This window comes from Daphnia magna, linkage group LG10 (genome assembly GCF_020631705.1).
Source record: "Daphnia magna isolate NIES linkage group LG10, ASM2063170v1.1, whole genome shotgun sequence".
Lineage (NCBI taxonomy): Eukaryota > Metazoa > Arthropoda > Branchiopoda > Diplostraca > Daphniidae > Daphnia > Daphnia magna.
The window spans coordinates 1,927,436-1,942,854 of record NC_059191.1 but is presented as its reverse complement, the minus strand read 5'-3'; the positions used below and the strand labels follow the sequence as shown (position 1 = coordinate 1,942,854).

The 15,419-nt window shown below is 40.7% G+C and overlaps 6 protein-coding genes across 10 annotated transcripts; 4 read left to right on the top strand and 2 right to left on the bottom strand.

Annotated features, from left to right (window-relative positions):
• The first annotated feature begins 77 nt into the window (after positions 1-77).
• Positions 78-2,065, top strand: LOC116931842 (longitudinals lacking protein). Of its 3 annotated transcripts, none has more exons than XM_032939493.2 (5): positions 78-234; positions 298-493; positions 560-661; positions 719-1,205; positions 1,289-1,815. In XM_032939493.2, exons 2-5 carry the CDS (start codon positions 302-304, stop codon positions 1,603-1,605), a joined length of 1,098 nt encoding a protein of 365 aa, XP_032795384.1. In that variant the 5' UTR covers positions 78-234; positions 298-301; the 3' UTR covers positions 1,606-1,815. The 3 variants fall into 3 exon arrangements, with proteins under 3 accessions (XP_032795384.1, XP_032795385.1, XP_045035419.1); XM_032939494.2 differs by having other exon boundaries at positions 80-234; positions 1,672-2,065; XM_045179484.1 differs by having other exon boundaries at positions 89-493.
• A 252-nt stretch (positions 2,066-2,317) lies between these two features.
• On the top strand, positions 2,318-3,446 carry LOC116936138 (probable Ufm1-specific protease 1). Of its 2 annotated transcripts, XM_032943336.2 has the most exons (4): positions 2,321-2,610; positions 2,672-2,848; positions 2,914-3,126; positions 3,206-3,446. In XM_032943336.2, exons 1-4 carry the CDS (start codon positions 2,488-2,490, stop codon positions 3,350-3,352), a joined length of 660 nt encoding a protein of 219 aa, XP_032799227.1. In that variant the 5' UTR covers positions 2,321-2,487; the 3' UTR covers positions 3,353-3,446. The 2 variants fall into 2 exon arrangements, with proteins under 2 accessions (XP_045035420.1, XP_032799227.1); XM_045179485.1 differs by having other exon boundaries at positions 2,318-2,610; positions 2,914-3,446.
• Positions 3,155-5,386, bottom strand: LOC116931847. The gene is made up of 4 exons (XM_032939498.2): positions 5,234-5,386; positions 3,918-4,030; positions 3,698-3,841; positions 3,155-3,621 (listed from the first exon to the last, which is right to left on the bottom strand). The coding sequence occupies exons 2-4, from the start codon at positions 3,985-3,987 to the stop codon at positions 3,440-3,442; spliced, it is 396 nt and encodes a 131-aa protein (XP_032795389.1). The 5' UTR covers positions 3,988-4,030; positions 5,234-5,386; the 3' UTR covers positions 3,155-3,439.
• A 2,353-nt stretch (positions 5,387-7,739) lies between these two features.
• LOC116931841 (transforming growth factor-beta-induced protein ig-h3) lies at positions 7,740-9,355 on the top strand. Its single transcript, XM_032939492.2, has 5 exons — positions 7,740-8,160; positions 8,229-8,419; positions 8,481-8,722; positions 8,783-8,958; positions 9,022-9,355. The coding sequence occupies exons 1-5, from the start codon at positions 7,857-7,859 to the stop codon at positions 9,198-9,200; spliced, it is 1,092 nt and encodes a 363-aa protein (XP_032795383.2). The 5' UTR covers positions 7,740-7,856; the 3' UTR covers positions 9,201-9,355.
• Positions 9,197-10,751, bottom strand: LOC116931843 (omega-amidase NIT2). The gene is made up of 7 exons (XM_032939495.2): positions 10,610-10,751; positions 10,396-10,542; positions 10,121-10,305; positions 9,877-10,048; positions 9,723-9,817; positions 9,512-9,650; positions 9,197-9,443 (listed from the first exon to the last, which is right to left on the bottom strand). The coding sequence occupies exons 1-7, from the start codon at positions 10,620-10,622 to the stop codon at positions 9,352-9,354; spliced, it is 843 nt and encodes a 280-aa protein (XP_032795386.1). The 5' UTR covers positions 10,623-10,751; the 3' UTR covers positions 9,197-9,351.
• Positions 10,752-10,905: 154 nt separating this feature from the next.
• Positions 10,906-15,277, top strand: LOC116931846. Of its 2 annotated transcripts, XM_045179486.1 has the most exons (5): positions 10,906-11,311; positions 11,368-11,830; positions 11,944-12,234; positions 13,040-13,166; positions 14,264-15,277. In XM_045179486.1, the coding sequence occupies exons 4-5, from the start codon at positions 13,055-13,057 to the stop codon at positions 14,764-14,766; spliced, it is 615 nt and encodes a 204-aa protein (XP_045035421.1). In that variant the 5' UTR covers positions 10,906-11,311; positions 11,368-11,830; positions 11,944-12,234; positions 13,040-13,054; the 3' UTR covers positions 14,767-15,277. The 2 variants fall into 2 exon arrangements, with proteins under 2 accessions (XP_045035421.1, XP_032795388.1); XM_032939497.2 differs by having other exon boundaries at positions 10,906-11,830.
• The last annotated feature ends 142 nt before the right edge of the window (positions 15,278-15,419 follow it).

The window sequence follows — 15,419 nt, the reverse complement described above, 5'->3', positions numbered from 1 at the left end:
GGCATCGTTTTAAAATTATATACCTGACAACTACGCCCTCGTCCTCTTTTATTTACTTTACGTTTTCTCTTCTGCTCGTTCAGCTTCGGCTTTAGAGTACGAATGCTACTAGGTTCGTTCAGCTGCCAACATAATCTGCATTGTGAAACATTTGTTTATTATCCTGAGAAAGTTACGCTCTTGAATTTGTTCAACCTTTATCTTCAGTCTAGTGGAATCGGTGGAAGCCTCAAGGTTTGCATTGAATTGATACCGGTTCCATTAATGGTCGATTTAATTTCGATAAGGGATCTATAGAAGCATGGAAAACGGTGAAGAACTAGTCGGTCCACCTCAGTTGTCGCTTCAGTGGCATCAGCATCATAACACTCTAGTTTCCCTCCTGGATGCCCTTTGGGAGAGACAGGAGCTTGTTGATGTTACCCTGGCTGCAGATGGGCAATACATTAATGTGCACAGGATCGTCCTGTGTGCATGTAGCAAGTTTTTTCAGGTAGAGCTAAGCAGCATGTGTTTCAGTTATGTTTTCCATTTTTTCACTTTTGGCATTTACTTGCAGGACATGTTAACTCCAAAAGGCAGTTCAGACAAACAAGTCATTGTTTTCCTAAAAGATGTGTCATATTGTGACCTGAAGGCCTTAGTCGACTATATGTACAAAGTATGAATGATGAACCCTTACTTATACAGCTTAATTATAATGGCTGACTTTTTCAAGGGGGAAGTACGAATCAATGAAGACCAATTGAATTCATTCCTACATACTGCCAAATCTCTTGGTATCCGTGGTCTGATGGGAGATGGCAAAAAGGATGATGCACAGAATGATAAGAAAAAAAGGCGGAGACAGTCAGTTGAACTGTCGATGGACCAAGACGAAGAAGAAGAAAACAGCCTTGCAGCGTCATCGCCTCCTCCTCCTCCACCGTTGCTCAAGCATAAAACCAGTCTCACAAAACCCCAGAATCTCGAAATTAAATGTGAACTCCCTTTGAACCATGAAGGCAGATTCGAGTCAGGGATGAACAGTATACAGCCTGAAACGGAATCATTGACACAAAATTCAAGTATTAACTCGGGCCAAGAGCTAGAGGACGACGACCTCGATTTGTTCCAGCACTGTGGTGTCAACGCTGGGAATAATCACCTCCATCATCCGGGACCATCCAGAATGTCCGCCGAAGAGCTCCAATCGTCTGGTCAAGGTAAATTATAAATAAAGGAAGTGATTTCTTAGAAGCAAAGGTAGTGAGGGATGCTGACAGTCAGTTGTGTGTGTGTGTGTTAGACAATTACGAGAACTGGAATTTGCCGTCAGAAATCTTGCCTGATTCGTCACGTGCTCGACAAGAAAGGATCCCCTGCCCCTATTGCCACAGGACATACGCGGCGAACAATCTACTCAAACGACATCTTAAATTCGAATGCGGTGTCGAACCGCAGTTTCAGTGCCCACTGTGTGAAAAACGTTCTCGTCATAAACACAACATGACAGCTCACTTGAAGACACATTTCCGGGGCAATAAGCGGGGCAGATCACGTTCGTTGGTTTCGATATACAGTGGGGAAGGGAGGGAAAATCACTTGTGGGGTGATCCAGAATGATATACAACGACATATCATTGGTTGTATTGATGTATGTTTACAGTTACATGTATCTTTAATTTTCAGACTTATTGGTCGATCATATGGCTTGGGGTTCTATCCATAACGGGTCAGTTGACAACCACCATCTTCATCACCATGATCCTGATCCTGGACCAGGTCGGCATTCATGCCCCAGATGTGGCAGAACGTACAAGTGGAAACAAACTTTATTGCGCCACGTGAAATACGAATGTGGCGTAGAACCTCAGTTCATCTGCCCAATTTGTCGAGCTCCCTTCCATCACCGGAACGTTTTGCAAAGACATATGAATTTGCATAGTAGACCCAAATGATGTTTTCATTATTTTTAAGAGATTTTCTTCTCTTTAAGAAAAAACCACCAACTGTTATCACGAGAAATATGTCGATGGAGTTTTGCCGTGCGTAGCCAAATAAAGTACATTTGTTTTCAAGCGAATTTCCAGTTTGTCTTTACATATACTTGATGATGATTAAATGCCGACTACCAAAACGGGTCATTTGAACTTTAAGTTTCAAGTCTGAGCTTTCGAAATTCTTTTGAGCTATAGTACACTTTCTCTTTCTTTTATAAAAAAAGTAATGAATTCTCAAATTAGAAACTATCGATAAAGTAAATGCAATAAATTATAAATATCTGCATTTTGGTTGGTAACTTACCTAAGTTACTAATCAGCCCTAGCCCAGCCAAATCGATTGCAGACGACTATGACTCATTCAGCTTCACTGAAATTTTGAATCGAGTGCAGACAGAAATAAAAGTTTCCGCGCTTTCTTTGTACAGATTTTCATCGACAACGATAGTTTTAGCTCTAGATTCATCTTGCAGTGTTGCGTTCCCCTCAACTTCAAATTCAAAAAATGGCCTTGTTATCCAACGTACATTCCGGATTGAGCGACCCAACCACAACCCCCCAAAAGAAGGTGCACATCACCAACAGCTATGTGTATTATCATTACAAGTGTGATGGTTACAATGACGTGGTGAGTTATTATTACGGCGTGGGAGCAAAGAACTTTTGAATATTCGTTGACCCCATTACAGGGATGGGGCTGTGGTTATAGGACACTGCAAACTATTGCCTCCCACCTTTCACTTCAAGATAAGCAAGGTAAAGCTGTACAGGTTCCAACTCTCATGAAAATTCAAGAAACATTAGTTGAAATTGGAGACAAGGAACTATCTTTTATAAAATCAAGAGAATGGATTGGAAGTTTTGAGGTTAAAATTATGTAAATTTTTTGGATCTTTGTGAAAAGTTTTTAGCTTTATCATTAACTATACAGGTTTGTTTAGTAATTGACAAGCTATATGATGTTCCTTGTAAAATTCTTCATTGTCCTTCTGGTGGAATGACAAGCATTTTTCCGAAATTGGAAGAACACTTTGCAAAATCATCATCCGCCCCGCCAATTATGATGGGAGGTGACAGAGACGCTTCGTCTAAAGGTGTTTTGGGCACCTGTTCTGTTGACGATGACCGCTGGCTGCTGGTGTTGGTACGAAAAAGATGTCGAGATATTTATGCATGTAGCGCAATGTTTGTATTATACTCCATATTTTTTCTTGCTGGTGTAGGATCCTCATTACCAAGGAGGCCAAACATCTGCTGCCAAACTTCAGAGAGAAGGATACATCAGATGGATACACTTGAGTGAGTTTGATAAGCAATCATTTTATAACATATGTCTTCCCCAATTCAGCAACGTCTTATGTACAATATGACATGTCTGTTATGTATAGAAAATATGAAAATACGCATTAGGTAATTAAGTATCACTTTAAGGTTGATGCAATAATAAGCTTATTTAATTATTTGCATGAAGTGCTGAGGTCAATTAGTCGCATAATGGGATAGATGAAGAATATCAAGATGGATGAATCTGCCGTGTGCCTCGCTGAAGAAGCAATAACTCGTTCTGGTGATGAGGCTCGTTTTTCTGTAGATGCACCTATCGGATCGTTCCATATTTTAATGGCTTTCCACGTACCAGCTGATGTACACATAGAAGAGAAAGTGAAAATATTTGGTTATTATACATAACAAGGTGATGTCATCATCTCACTTACTTCCAAGTGATTTAGGACGAGGAGAGAGCGACTGAACTTCCAGGCCTCCGTTTATGGACCCTGGCGCAGGTGGATGCACGTCATACTCTCGTCCGTCCCTCTCTGTCACGTTTCCCGTCGTACGAGTGCCATTTGACAGCGATTCTGTTCCACACAAAAGAAACAGAACGGATACAAATTGTCAACTTTTGTCGCTTATCAGCTAGAGAAATGTACTTACCTAACGCAACAGCAGCTGAAGAAAACAGGAAAATAAGACCACTGCATATCAACCAGGAGCAACGGGCCATATCCAACGATGGATAGGATATACCCGAAACACGGAATGTATACCTAAAAAAAAAGGTAGGTAGTGAAAGGTATTTTGCGGTTGAATGTATTTGAAGCTCGAAAGCGAGGGTATGCCCTTTATTTATCAAACAAGGATTTAGGTACGTAAAAAAAGGTTTTATATTGAATGCCGAAAGGTGAAAGTCTGATGGTCGAGTGTCCATACAGACGGAATCGTTTGTACGGAAAATTTTTTGAAAAACCGATAACCAACGGAGCAGAGTGAAACGTAGAATTTTTTTTTTTTTTCTGTGTCTTTTTCTTTGCCTTGCTGTTTTGCGCCTCAGGAAATTTTCTCACGCCGGGCGTGACATACATTTGTATGTACGTACGGCTGCGCTACACGTTTAGTGCCCTTCGTCATCTTCCTTTATTCTTCACAGCGTATTCTCTTCTCCATCCCGATAACCACAAATTATAGGACAAGATAAAAGGATTACTTATTATCTTCCTGGGTCGTGATGAAAAAGAAAATAAAACAGGTTATAGCTGTAATTGTACTTTCACAGCCGTCAGTAGCAATGATTGTCTAAATGTCAATCGTTTGAAACATGTGACAACTAACAAATTATTCTAGAACTTCTTTCTTTCTTTTGTTACGCTGTCGCGAAGACAAGAGAGAAAGTTGTCGTTTTTCGACCGTTGCATGGTGGCGCTATTATTTGCCATTATCTACGTTCTTTATCGATTGTATTACTTAAGACCAGTTTCACCTCCACCGAACCAGAGCGTGAACATACCTGCATGTGATCCATCACCACAGAATGTCAAACATGTCCAGCCCACATATGCGGACTGGATATCCTCAACTATTTCCTTTTGTTGACATTCTTTGATGATGACATTTGTTTGTGAATTCTTGTTGATGAGATCCCTGTTCTTTGCTAAGTGGCTCTTTTCTACAGTATCTGTCAAAGAACCTCATTCTACGTCAAACGCAAAATGCACGCAGTACGAACGGAAACGAGGTAGAGGAAACTTTCAGCACGTCGGTCGGATGAAACCTGCTGTACCCATGACATCATTTCCCACGCTTTGCATACATTACTACCCCACGCTCTGGCTACAGACCGACGGCCGTGGCGTAATGAGGCGAAAGGTGCGCCCAGGTAAAGGCCCATCACAATGCTGTACACTACCCAACCTTATTAGTCCTTAATTTCTCACGTTAGTTTGGGGAATTGATGAAATTTTAAGGAGCCTTACCTTTTGAATGTAATTAATTAGACAATCAATAAGGAGAACACTAATGGGTAACGACGAACTGGATGTGATACGGGAACAAAAATAAACAAAAGTAGAAAAACTCAACTGTTCCGTATGAAGTCGCTGGAAGAACTGGAGGCGAAGGAGAGTCAGGAGTTTTTTTTTTCTTTCTTTCCTTATTTCTCCATGCGTGTGGGTTGTGCCAGTCTTTTGGTCTTCAGCAAATAAGAAAACGTGTTGGTGTTTTGGCTCTCTTTCTCTTTCGCCCTTTTTTTTTTCTAAACTTATCTTCAGCAAGCAGCGGCCGCAAAGTCTTGGTTGAGCAAAATAAAGGCGAAACCATTCTTCCATTTATGGGTTGCACGTCGTCGTCAAGGTCAACCAAGTTATAAATGTTACGGCAGTCACACCTCAAGTCACACATCCGTCGATGGACAGATATAGAACTTTCAGGTGTGCCTAAAGAAATCAGCAGGTTGTGGTTTGTACTGTGGAACGCACGTTAAAAATAATAAGGTACGCCAACAGATGGTCCAGAAGGTTTTCAACAAGAAACGTCGATTTTTCATTGGTTTCGTAACCAATTTTGATGGCCTCAGGCGCTTTTGAAGCCATAAGAGAAACTACGCACAATATCGGAATTAGGAAATCGTCGATTTGTCGCCTGATATCCTTTTTTAATAGCTATTATATGGACAACCATTTAGGACACTAGAACAATGCAATCCCTAGTTTCCAGTTTTTACGAACCGAAAGCGATTTTTTTTATATTCAACTGCAATTAAATCGGCATCAATTGTTGCCTTGTTCCTATTTTTTTATTTATTTATTTTTATTATTATTATATATATTTTTTTTTTACCAACGATGCCTGATGCCTATATAGAGCTGCGTGCGTATCAGGATACGCACGCAGCTCTATAGAAGATGAAGGTTCGGGCAGAGTCATAGATTAGATGGTCTAACTACTCTGTACGCCACACGTCATTTTTCGCAAGCCTCGTTCCCTCCGATGGACCCGGATGGACCTGCACCAAGCGAATGTTTGACTGGGAGAGGATAGCCTTTTGCATTGTAGTCCATCAGATCTCCACATGGTGTAGGTCAGTCGGAGGGAGCGAACTATGGTAAGCCCATAAAAATCTGGCTTGCAAAAGATTAGATTGTCAAACTGCTTCGGTCAGACGGCGTTACTTCTTGCGAACCCGACTTTTTACACGGTGAGCATAGGCTCGCTCCCTCCGATAGTGCTGCAACCACGCGGAAATGTGACGCACTACCACGCAAAAGGGTATCCTTTCCCAGTCAGAATCCGCTTGGTGCAGCACTTTCGGAGGGAGGTAGGTTCGCGAAAAGTGACGTGGGGCGTGGCTTATTTACAGGCGTTTTACGTGGAGTTCTCAAACCATCTAATCTATGACTCGGCTTAAACCATCGAGGACTAATAATCTATGTAGGGCTCGGCCCCGATCGTTTTCGATCGGGGCGAACCGCGGTTTGCCGGCCAAAAATCACCAAACCGTCAGTTCGGTTTAGCTTTTGACTTCGGTGCGGTTCTCGGTTTGGAATTCGGTCAAACCGGTGCGAACCGCCTCCATTTTGAATTTTTTTTGAAAATTTGGCGAAAATTTCAAATCAACCAATCAAATCGCGTTGAGCGTTAAGTGGCGCCAATGGTTGCCAGGTGGGACCTGAGTTGAACTTCGAACTTTGACTAATTGACTTAATTGAGTCAGGTCAGGCTGTCAGGCATTGCTGTAATGGCCTAAATTATCAAACATGGCTAGAGATATGTTAAGTATTCCAGCCACTAGTGCAGGCAGTGAGAGAACGTTCAGCACTGGAAAAGATTGTTTTGGAATTGCTAGGATGAGCCTTAATCCCGAGACTGTTGAAGCCCTCATCTGCTTGCGCTCATGGTTTAAAGCCGGTTTGATCAACGAAATTGATTCACGTTCCCACAATCTGACTGAATTCGATATTGAAAACATTGACGAATGATGATTCAGAAAATTGTTGTAATGATGTAGGCAAAAATACAACTGGTTTTTCACATAATTTACGACTTATACTGTTGTGTAACCTGTGTAAAACTTGTTGTGTAAACTTGTGTAAACTGTCTAAAACCGCGGTGTGACCCGTAAGAACCGCGGTGTGGCCCAACAAACCACGGTAAAACCGTGGAAACCGCGGTGCGATCGGTTCCCAAAAATTGATAAACCGATCCGCACCGGTTTGGCCTTTTTAAAAAAAGGAACCGCGCGGCTCGGCCAAAATCGTACCCGATCGTCGCGGGGCCGAGCCCTAAATCTATGATTCAGCCTCTTCCTTGGATGTCTCTTATTTCATGTGAAAAATTCTAGAATTAGCGTTTTCATTGATTTTCTTGAAGAATCTGAAGTCACCTTCCCTGGATCGCCTGGATGATCTGTATATTTCGTGATTCTGACTCTGATTCCGGAAAACGGATCTTTTGAAAAATTAAAACATCTGGCAACATTGAAGTGTTATCCAACTCCAAGTTTCGTAGAAACAAAAGTTTGTCAAAGTTGAGTCATTGTCGATTTTCAGTCGCACTAAGCAAGTAATCTCATAAAAATTTTGTTCCGTTATAAATGGTAAAATGTTGACCGAAATAGTCACGCTATTATGCATTTTACATTCAATGGAAGCGGTCTTTATGATCACGCTACCATCGGTTGAAGTTGAGAAGAAACTAGAAGAATTGGGCAAACGCAAGCCCTACCTTATGCAATCTCCAAACCATGCATCGTCAACGTTGAAAAATCTGACCAATGTCGAAAGGGAACTCCATGGACAACCTAACGAGGCAAAAAATCTAGTCGATTTGGCTGAATCTCTCAATTTGACTACTCTAGTTAAAGCATTGGAACAAACAGGCTTGGATGATATCATTGATCATGAAGGTACAAATATATTTCTTTCATGCATGTTATTAACAAGGAACTAATTATGTTATTGTGTTCAATAATAGGAAAATATACTCTATTTGCTCCAACAAATGAAGCTTTTCTCAACATTCCCAAGTGGGCAAACAACATTCCTTTGAAAGAGCTTCTTAGTTTTCATGTAGCTCGTGGCCTCATCCACTCAAGTGAAATTCAAAATGACCTGTTGGCCCGTTCCATTCTATCCAAACGTGACATTCGCCTCAATATTTACAAGGTGTTTAATAATTTTTGAACTGACTAATAGACTTATCAATTAATGAGCTATTTTGTGACAGAATGGAGATGTTGTTACTGCTAATGGAAGTCCCATTGCATCAGCCGACTATACCGCCCATAATGGCGTTCTCCACATCATCGATCGCGTGGTGGTTTCCATCTACCAGAGAGGTGGTACCATTGTGAAAGAATTAGCACGGTGTCCTGTTTTCAAGTCTTTGACCAAGCTAATCACCATCGCTGGACTAAAAGATGCGTTGCACGCTAAATGGCCCTTCACTCTGTTTGCCCCGTCTGACGAGTAATTTAAAAACTTGTTTAGAACGCTTATGTTACGCTCATTTGTGTCTATTGCATTTAGGGCTTTTGCTAAAGTTCCTGCCGATTGCATGAAGCATTTGGTAGATAATCCAGAGATGCTCCGCCAAGTGCTGCTTTATCACGTCGCTCATGGAAGCTGGTTCAGTGCCGGTCTTGAAGACGGTATGTCATTGGACTCGTTGCAAGATTCTAAGCTGTCTGTCACCATTAAAGAAGGTATACGTGAGTTATTTGAAATTTACTGCTGCAAAAAAGGCTCAGTCTATTTGTATCGAGCAGGGTCTGTTGTTATTGGTGATAAAGCTAAGGTGACAGCCCCCGATGCTATTGGCAGCAATGGTGTTATCCATTCAATCGACACGGTGCTCATACCTCCATCAATTGAAAAGCAATTAGCCAAGATTATGGCAAAGACAGCCAAAAAGCAAAAGAAACTCATTGGATCAAACAAAGATTAAAGTTTAATGAATGTGTACTGTACAGTTAATATTCCTCAATTTCTCCATCGGCTTTTCTCTTTACAGTACACCGAACGTTTATAGTCTTTTCTTCTCAAGCCTTATAGCTTTTGCGATATCTCGAATCTAGTAGAATACACAGTTGAACGACTTAATTCTTCTTCTGTATTACTTCATACATGTCTGATCGTCTTTGATGTGTAACTGGTATTTGGGAGCGGATCTGCTGCAAGTGGTCTAAATCTAAATTGTTACAAAATCCTGGTTACGGTACACGTCAGAATTCTGAATTCGAATTTAAAATTGCCTACCAATGTCGGCGTAAACGATGCTTTCTTTTTCATCGGTTGTAGCAATTACCTCGCCCCAAGGCGAGACCACCGAGCTGTGACCCCAGGCTACGTAAGAACTTGATTCTGATCGGGCAGGACTAGCCGTTGCCACATAGACCTAATTCACAAATCGAATGAAGTACGTGCAGGTGTGCGATTTCAAATAAGGATAAACCATGGGATAAACTACCTGATTATCAAGAGCACGGCCCCTCTGAAGTAGTTCCCAATGAGCAGGCCCAGTTGTCATATTGAATGCACCAGGATAAAGCAGAAGTTTGCAACCTGGAGAGAAGGTAAGAATATATATTTGATACGTTCTTTTAGTGTTGTATAAGCGTTACCATTTCGGGCATAGATTTGAGCAAGTTCGGCAAAACGCATATCGTAGCAAATCCCTATTCCAACCTTACAGACATCTCCCATTTGAAAGCTTGTGAACTCATTCCCAGGACTCAGGATTTCTGATTCTTGAAATTTGATCTTGCCTGGAATGTCAATATCAAAGAGATGAACCTGTTTGAATTTTGTTGTTGTTGTAAACCATTAATAAATATGTTAACTGGGGAGATCAGACCATGTACTTGCCTTACGATGTACAGCCAATAAACCACCATCTGGGCCCCATACAGTACTAGTATTGTACAATTTGCCATCCTTCTTCTCTGGGATGGAGCCACCTACCAAGTATATTTTGTTTTCTTTCGCTGCTGCAGATAGTGCCAGACACGATTCTCCTGTTTCTAGCTGTTCAGCATACTCGGCAAAGTATCCTAAAGAATACCATCTCCATAGCATTATTAGAAAAATACAGTATGAAATAAGTTTTTGCTTTTTTTTCAGAATTTTGCTGTACTACGCACCTGTGCCATAAGGAGAATTGAAACATTCAGGTAAAGTCACTAAATGAGCTCCTTTATCGGCTGCTTCTTTTATGAATCGGCTAGCTCGAAGAAGATTTTCGGTTTTGCTGGCACCAACAGCTATCTGTAGTAGGGCTAACTTGAATTCTGACGTGAATTCAGAGAAGTCATTACTTTAAGTTAAAGACGAGAAAGCACCATTTTATTTAGTTACTTGCAATTGACATTTTGGATTAGCGGTGTGCCTCAACGGAAGACTTCGTTTTTGCTATGAATCTTTAAAGAAAAATCTTGATAAGGATGTCAGCGCTATCTGTTGTCTTTACTAACAATTTTGAAATCAAAAATAATCCGAAACAGCAAAACGAGTCTTCGTCCGACTTCCATAAAGTTTGAAATTCCTCGTTCTCCAACATTATGCGTGTAGTTTTAAAGTCTTGAATAATTAATGGCTTGTATTTGGTAAGCAAGGTAGAACAAGTAAAGACGCCTAGAGCACGTTTCAGAAAGACTGCTGCATTTAAGCCGATTTGAAGCAAGAGTCAAATCACGCATTACAGAAAAGAAAACAGATGTTGTTGCCTTGTGGGTGACCATCCATGTAGATCCGAGTATGGGTAGGACTAGCTTGCAAATTTGATCTCTGCGTCAAGTTAAGTTAATGGTAACGTCATGAACACTACAGAGCTTTGTCATTAACTATTAACGTGAGCTTAGTTGTATGAAAACCTCGTTTGAAACTATGGCATCGTCGGCTTTCTAGTGAATATAAGAGATGAATCTTTGGCATTTAGTCCAACTCTTCAAGATAAAATGGCACTCAAGAACATTCTACAATTTCATTTCTCAATGTCATAAATATCCAAAATCCAAATTTGGAATCAAACTCCAAAAAAAATCAAAAAAATCAATTAAGGTGATTGACTTATCGTAAAACTAGATGGATCACTTAATCCATTATATCCTATCTAGGAACTGCAAGTGTAACTTATTATTAATTTCTGGTGCTGGGCAGCAGAAAGGACTTTATTTAATTTTCATCTGAATACCATTTTCGTATGAAAAGTAAAACGAATCCCTACCAATTACTGGAGAATTTCTGGGTTACCGAATTGAAGTCGGGAACAGCCGTTAGTTGAACTGTAAATTGACCTGCCCGAAGTTTCAGGAATAGTTGTCGGCGTTGTCAATGACAACGCGTGCAATGTTCATTCAGAAATATTATTTCCCCAATCGAACGATTGGTTTATGGATAAATGAACTGCATCACGAACAGGAGAACGAATCTGCTTTATCATTAGCTGTTGGATCACCGCACTCAAACTAGAAAATCGAATCATCGTGCTCGACAAGAAAAACATTTTACTGCACATATGACTTGATGATGGAAATCAACTCGAAATCGATTGCTTTACAGGTTTTCTCTTCCGTACAGGTAAAGGCAATTATAGTACAAATTTTAACTTGAAACACATACTTTACTTACTTAAATTCTATATGAAAATCGAAATTCGAGCCCTGCCTTATTTCTCTGTTTAACATTTGAAGCTATGAAACCGTCGAATGAACTAGGAAATTGGAAAAAAAGGCGGAAACAAAAATTGGTCAACTTTTAAGAATCTTGATGCGCGCGTTGGCGTGGAGCCTATGTCTTAATATTGCCTACCTCTCAGCGCACTCCTCGGCTGTACAACACTACTACCTTATACATGCTATATCCCTTCCCGTTTGGCTATAGCGTATAAATACTGGGTCGCATCGACTCCATCGGTGTAGTATTGTTACGGAAGAACCTCCTGGGCGGATCATTCTACTAGTCCCTGTTCGCCATATTACAAGGTAAGAACATATTATAGTCTTCTTGGTTCCGACTTATAGTTAGCTTTTCCACGCGCGTACAAAAGTGTAACAAAGTTACTTTTTCGACAAACATATTGCTTTATGTCTATTAAATGAAAGTTCCTGCTGAAAAGGTGACAAGAGTGGGACGGTTTCCGTTTGTATTAGAGTCCTACAGTATTGAAGAATTCCAATATTTATTACAGTGAAAGTAGGAACTTGGTGTCGTGTTCATGTCTTACACAACTCTTGAAAATTCAGCCCACTCTTTTTTGTTGGAAGAACAGAGTGGGAGGAATTAACAAGAAATTGTTCAATGACAAGGTAACTCTTCGTATCGCATTGCACCTCCATTTTTTTTCTCATTCGAATCCCGAAAAAGAATTTGTGTGCAGCTTTTATCTATTTTCAATGATTTCATTCTTAAATGGAGATTATTGAAAGATAGATAAAAGAAGCCCTTACGTTCTGGGGGCAGCATTGTATGAAACTTGAGTAATGTGCTGGTTGACATATAAAAAAACATCGTGTGTGATTCCTTAGAGTGCTCCCTTACAGCCCAAGTTTCGATACTAATAAACACACTGAAGTTTGGTCGTCGAGTGAGAGGCCCTTTTAAGAGATGCCCGGTTGATATTTCAATCAAGAATAACTGCCCGGCAGGTCCTTATTTAGGCAGAGTAGCTGACGTCCTTTGCTGATCAATAGATGCAAAGTAATAGGGCTTCGGGATTGTTCTTTGTTGTTGTGCTTATGCTTCAAAACTCATACATTGACCACAGAATAACCGATCGTTACAAAACAGAGTGACACGGATAGAATGGACATTCTTCAACATCATAGCGCTTGTCACCGTATGCTGGCCATTCCCGTTCTGCTCCTGCTACTCAGCATGTCCAGCGGATACATCCTAACGGCTGACGAACAATCACGTACGTTTCCAAAAGTTGCTTAATGCTATTCATGCTATGATTAATATCTCTGCTGGGATGAAATACGATTGAAAGATATGAGAAGAAGTTGCTGTTTTGGTTCACGCCGTGTCGTGCTCCCGCCCCCTCTGTTCAAAGAGACACAGTTGAATTCTCCGCAATCTTCCCAATTGTATACGTTTTGTGTCCCGGGAGAAGTCAAACTTAGTAGGCTACGCTGCCAGAGGACATCCAAGCTGCACACCAAAGTGTGTAATCTGCAGGAACAACACCCCACACCATCTGCATGGAATATTAATGGAAAGAGTCATCCGCGCTTGCGAACGAACGAAAACTTTGACCTATTCCTTTATTAACCTTATGCCGTGTTCAGGAGTTTTGTTTCTTTTGTTAGGAGACATCCGTTAGGGTATGATTTTTTAAAACGAACGAGGCGGAGAATAGCGGATGACTTGAATAGGGGCGCTTTTATAAGAGACAAATTTCCGTAACTTTACACTGCCATGGTGAATTAGCCGCGTACGAGTCAGAGCTTTTCTTGCTAGCCAATTGTTGCTACAGCGTAAATTCAAGAAATTAATAATCTGTCATCGTAAACTTACTGGGGCTTGGTCGTAGCTAGCAGTTAGTTGTTGGATCCTATCCGCTTTCATCTGAATATTTGCGTTCGGATTCCTGTTGCAGCGCTTTGCCACTTTTTTTCTTTTCGCTCAAAGAATGGTTAACGAGGGGACCGTCCCACGCTTTAAGAAGCTTTTTTATTTTTCAAGACCTACGATGTAGCAGCAAGTCCATATGAATCAACATTTTAATGAGCGAAACAATGACTGGCGTTCTATACTTTGTGGAACATGCCATTCTACAAAGATCAAAGGATAATACGTATATAAGTTTTGGAGAGTTCTCTTTACGGTGCAAATGGTATCCCAATATAGGCCTACCTTGTGGTGAATTAGTCTTCCATGTCAATGATATTGATTTTCTTTTAATTCTTACGATAGACATTTTTTGTTTTTGTTTCTTACATTCGGAAGTACTTATTTGCGTGCATTGGTTTGCCTGTAAGTTAATTTGTTTAACCTATGGCATATTCGCAGCTATAGAAAATTGGAATGAATTGGTGTTACGCTGCCGGCGTGCTGACGATGGGAGCAATTCAGTCACGGAAGAAGGATTACTGCCAATTCGTCCGGTTCGACGACTCGGCTCCGAATTTCTAGGCAAACGGGCAATCGAAAATCTATGTGCCGATCTGATATTCTCTGATGAAATTGACGAAGACTGGCTTTGCCAATGCCTCCACAAGTGGAATCGACCCCCAACCAACGATCAACATATTGATGAAGAAACAGCACCTGCTGTCAACCTAAATAAACGTGGCCTGGGCGCTATCTTACTTTCGGGTAAACGGATGAACAACAACAAGTGGAATAGTAACGCCCTTAATCGTCGTGTTATTGGCTCTGAATTTCTCGGCAAAAGAGCTCTTTTGGGTAGTGAATTTTTGGGCAAACGAGCAATCATGGGCAGTGAATTTCTCGGCAAACGCGGTTCTAGTGGTCGGCCAAACGGCCCCTCAGGAACTGCTAAGATCGAATAAATGACATGAAACCTCTTCTGCCCTCATTCTCCCACATTAAAAAAGTCCAAGAAAACAAAAAATATCTATATCTCGGAAGTCTTTACCGGGGCATTACAGAAATTTTCTTATTCTTACTTTGTCTTTCCTTGTCAATTCGATGTTCCATAATATACTGTGTCTATAGGCAGCAGCAGTGCATTCTAAATTATGGCGCCATTTGGAACGAAATTAGATTCTCCATTTTATAGCCAGCACTCGATATCTCCAATCGATCGATCGGCAGCCCACAAAAATAGATAAAAGGATCACTTTTCCACTACTGATCTTGAGTTTGAAAACTGTTTTACGTTTATATACATTTTACAATATATTGACTTTCAATACGTTTGTGCGCATTAGCCCATGCAGCGTACAGCTTTGGTTATCCCTGTTTGTTTCGTTATTTATTGCAGCCATAAATCAGTACGTACTGACAAACTTGTATAACATTTAACAGTGCTTCTAAATACAACAAATGCGTCTGGGATTAGTTTTCAGCCAAATGTTGTCCAACTATCAAAGGCTGGATCGCGTGTAGTTTGGTTTTATTTTGGACAAAGATATGGACTTTGTTAATTGGAAATGAAAGAGAATAGTTCCCCGTACTTTGTTATTGCCTTTCAGTTTGGCGT

Coding starts and splice junctions, on each gene's coding strand:
- LOC116931842 (XM_032939493.2), top strand. CDS start 302: ATGGAAAACGGTGAAGAACTAGTCGGTCCACCTCAGTTGTCGCTTCAG. Junction 494..559: donor CATGTAGCAAGTTTTTTCAG/GTAGAGCTAAGC, acceptor ATTTACTTGCAG/GACATGTTAACTCCAAAAGG. Junction 1,206..1,288: donor GCTCCAATCGTCTGGTCAAG/GTAAATTATAAA, acceptor TGTGTGTGTTAG/ACAATTACGAGAACTGGAAT.
- LOC116931847 (XM_032939498.2), bottom strand. CDS start 3,987: ATGGCCCGTTGCTCCTGGTTGATATGCAGTGGTCTTATTTTCCTGTTT. Junction 3,842..3,917: donor TTCAGCTGCTGTTGCGTTAG/GTAAGTACATTT, acceptor TGTGTGGAACAG/AATCGCTGTCAAATGGCACT. Junction 3,622..3,697: donor TCGTCCTAAATCACTTGGAA/GTAAGTGAGATG, acceptor TGTGTACATCAG/CTGGTACGTGGAAAGCCATT.
- LOC116931843 (XM_032939495.2), bottom strand. Junction 10,306..10,395: donor CAATTCTCCTTATGGCACAG/GTGCGTAGTACA, acceptor GGTATTCTTTAG/GATACTTTGCCGAGTATGCT. Junction 9,651..9,722: donor GCCGTGCTCTTGATAATCAG/GTAGTTTATCCC, acceptor TTTGTGAATTAG/GTCTATGTGGCAACGGCTAG.
- LOC116931846 (XM_045179486.1), top strand. CDS start 13,055: ATGGACATTCTTCAACATCATAGCGCTTGTCACCGTATGCTGGCCATT. Junction 13,167..14,263: donor AACGGCTGACGAACAATCAC/GTACGTTTCCAA, acceptor GCATATTCGCAG/CTATAGAAAATTGGAATGAA.
- LOC116931841 (XM_032939492.2), top strand. CDS start 7,857: ATGTTGACCGAAATAGTCACGCTATTATGCATTTTACATTCAATGGAA. Junction 8,161..8,228: donor TGATATCATTGATCATGAAG/GTACAAATATAT, acceptor GTTCAATAATAG/GAAAATATACTCTATTTGCT. Junction 8,959..9,021: donor GTCTGTCACCATTAAAGAAG/GTATACGTGAGT, acceptor TGTATCGAGCAG/GGTCTGTTGTTATTGGTGAT.
- LOC116936138 (XM_045179485.1), top strand. CDS start 2,488: ATGGCCTTGTTATCCAACGTACATTCCGGATTGAGCGACCCAACCACA. Junction 2,611..2,671: donor GTGATGGTTACAATGACGTG/GTGAGTTATTAT, acceptor ACCCCATTACAG/GGATGGGGCTGTGGTTATAG. Junction 2,849..2,913: donor AATGGATTGGAAGTTTTGAG/GTTAAAATTATG, acceptor TTAACTATACAG/GTTTGTTTAGTAATTGACAA.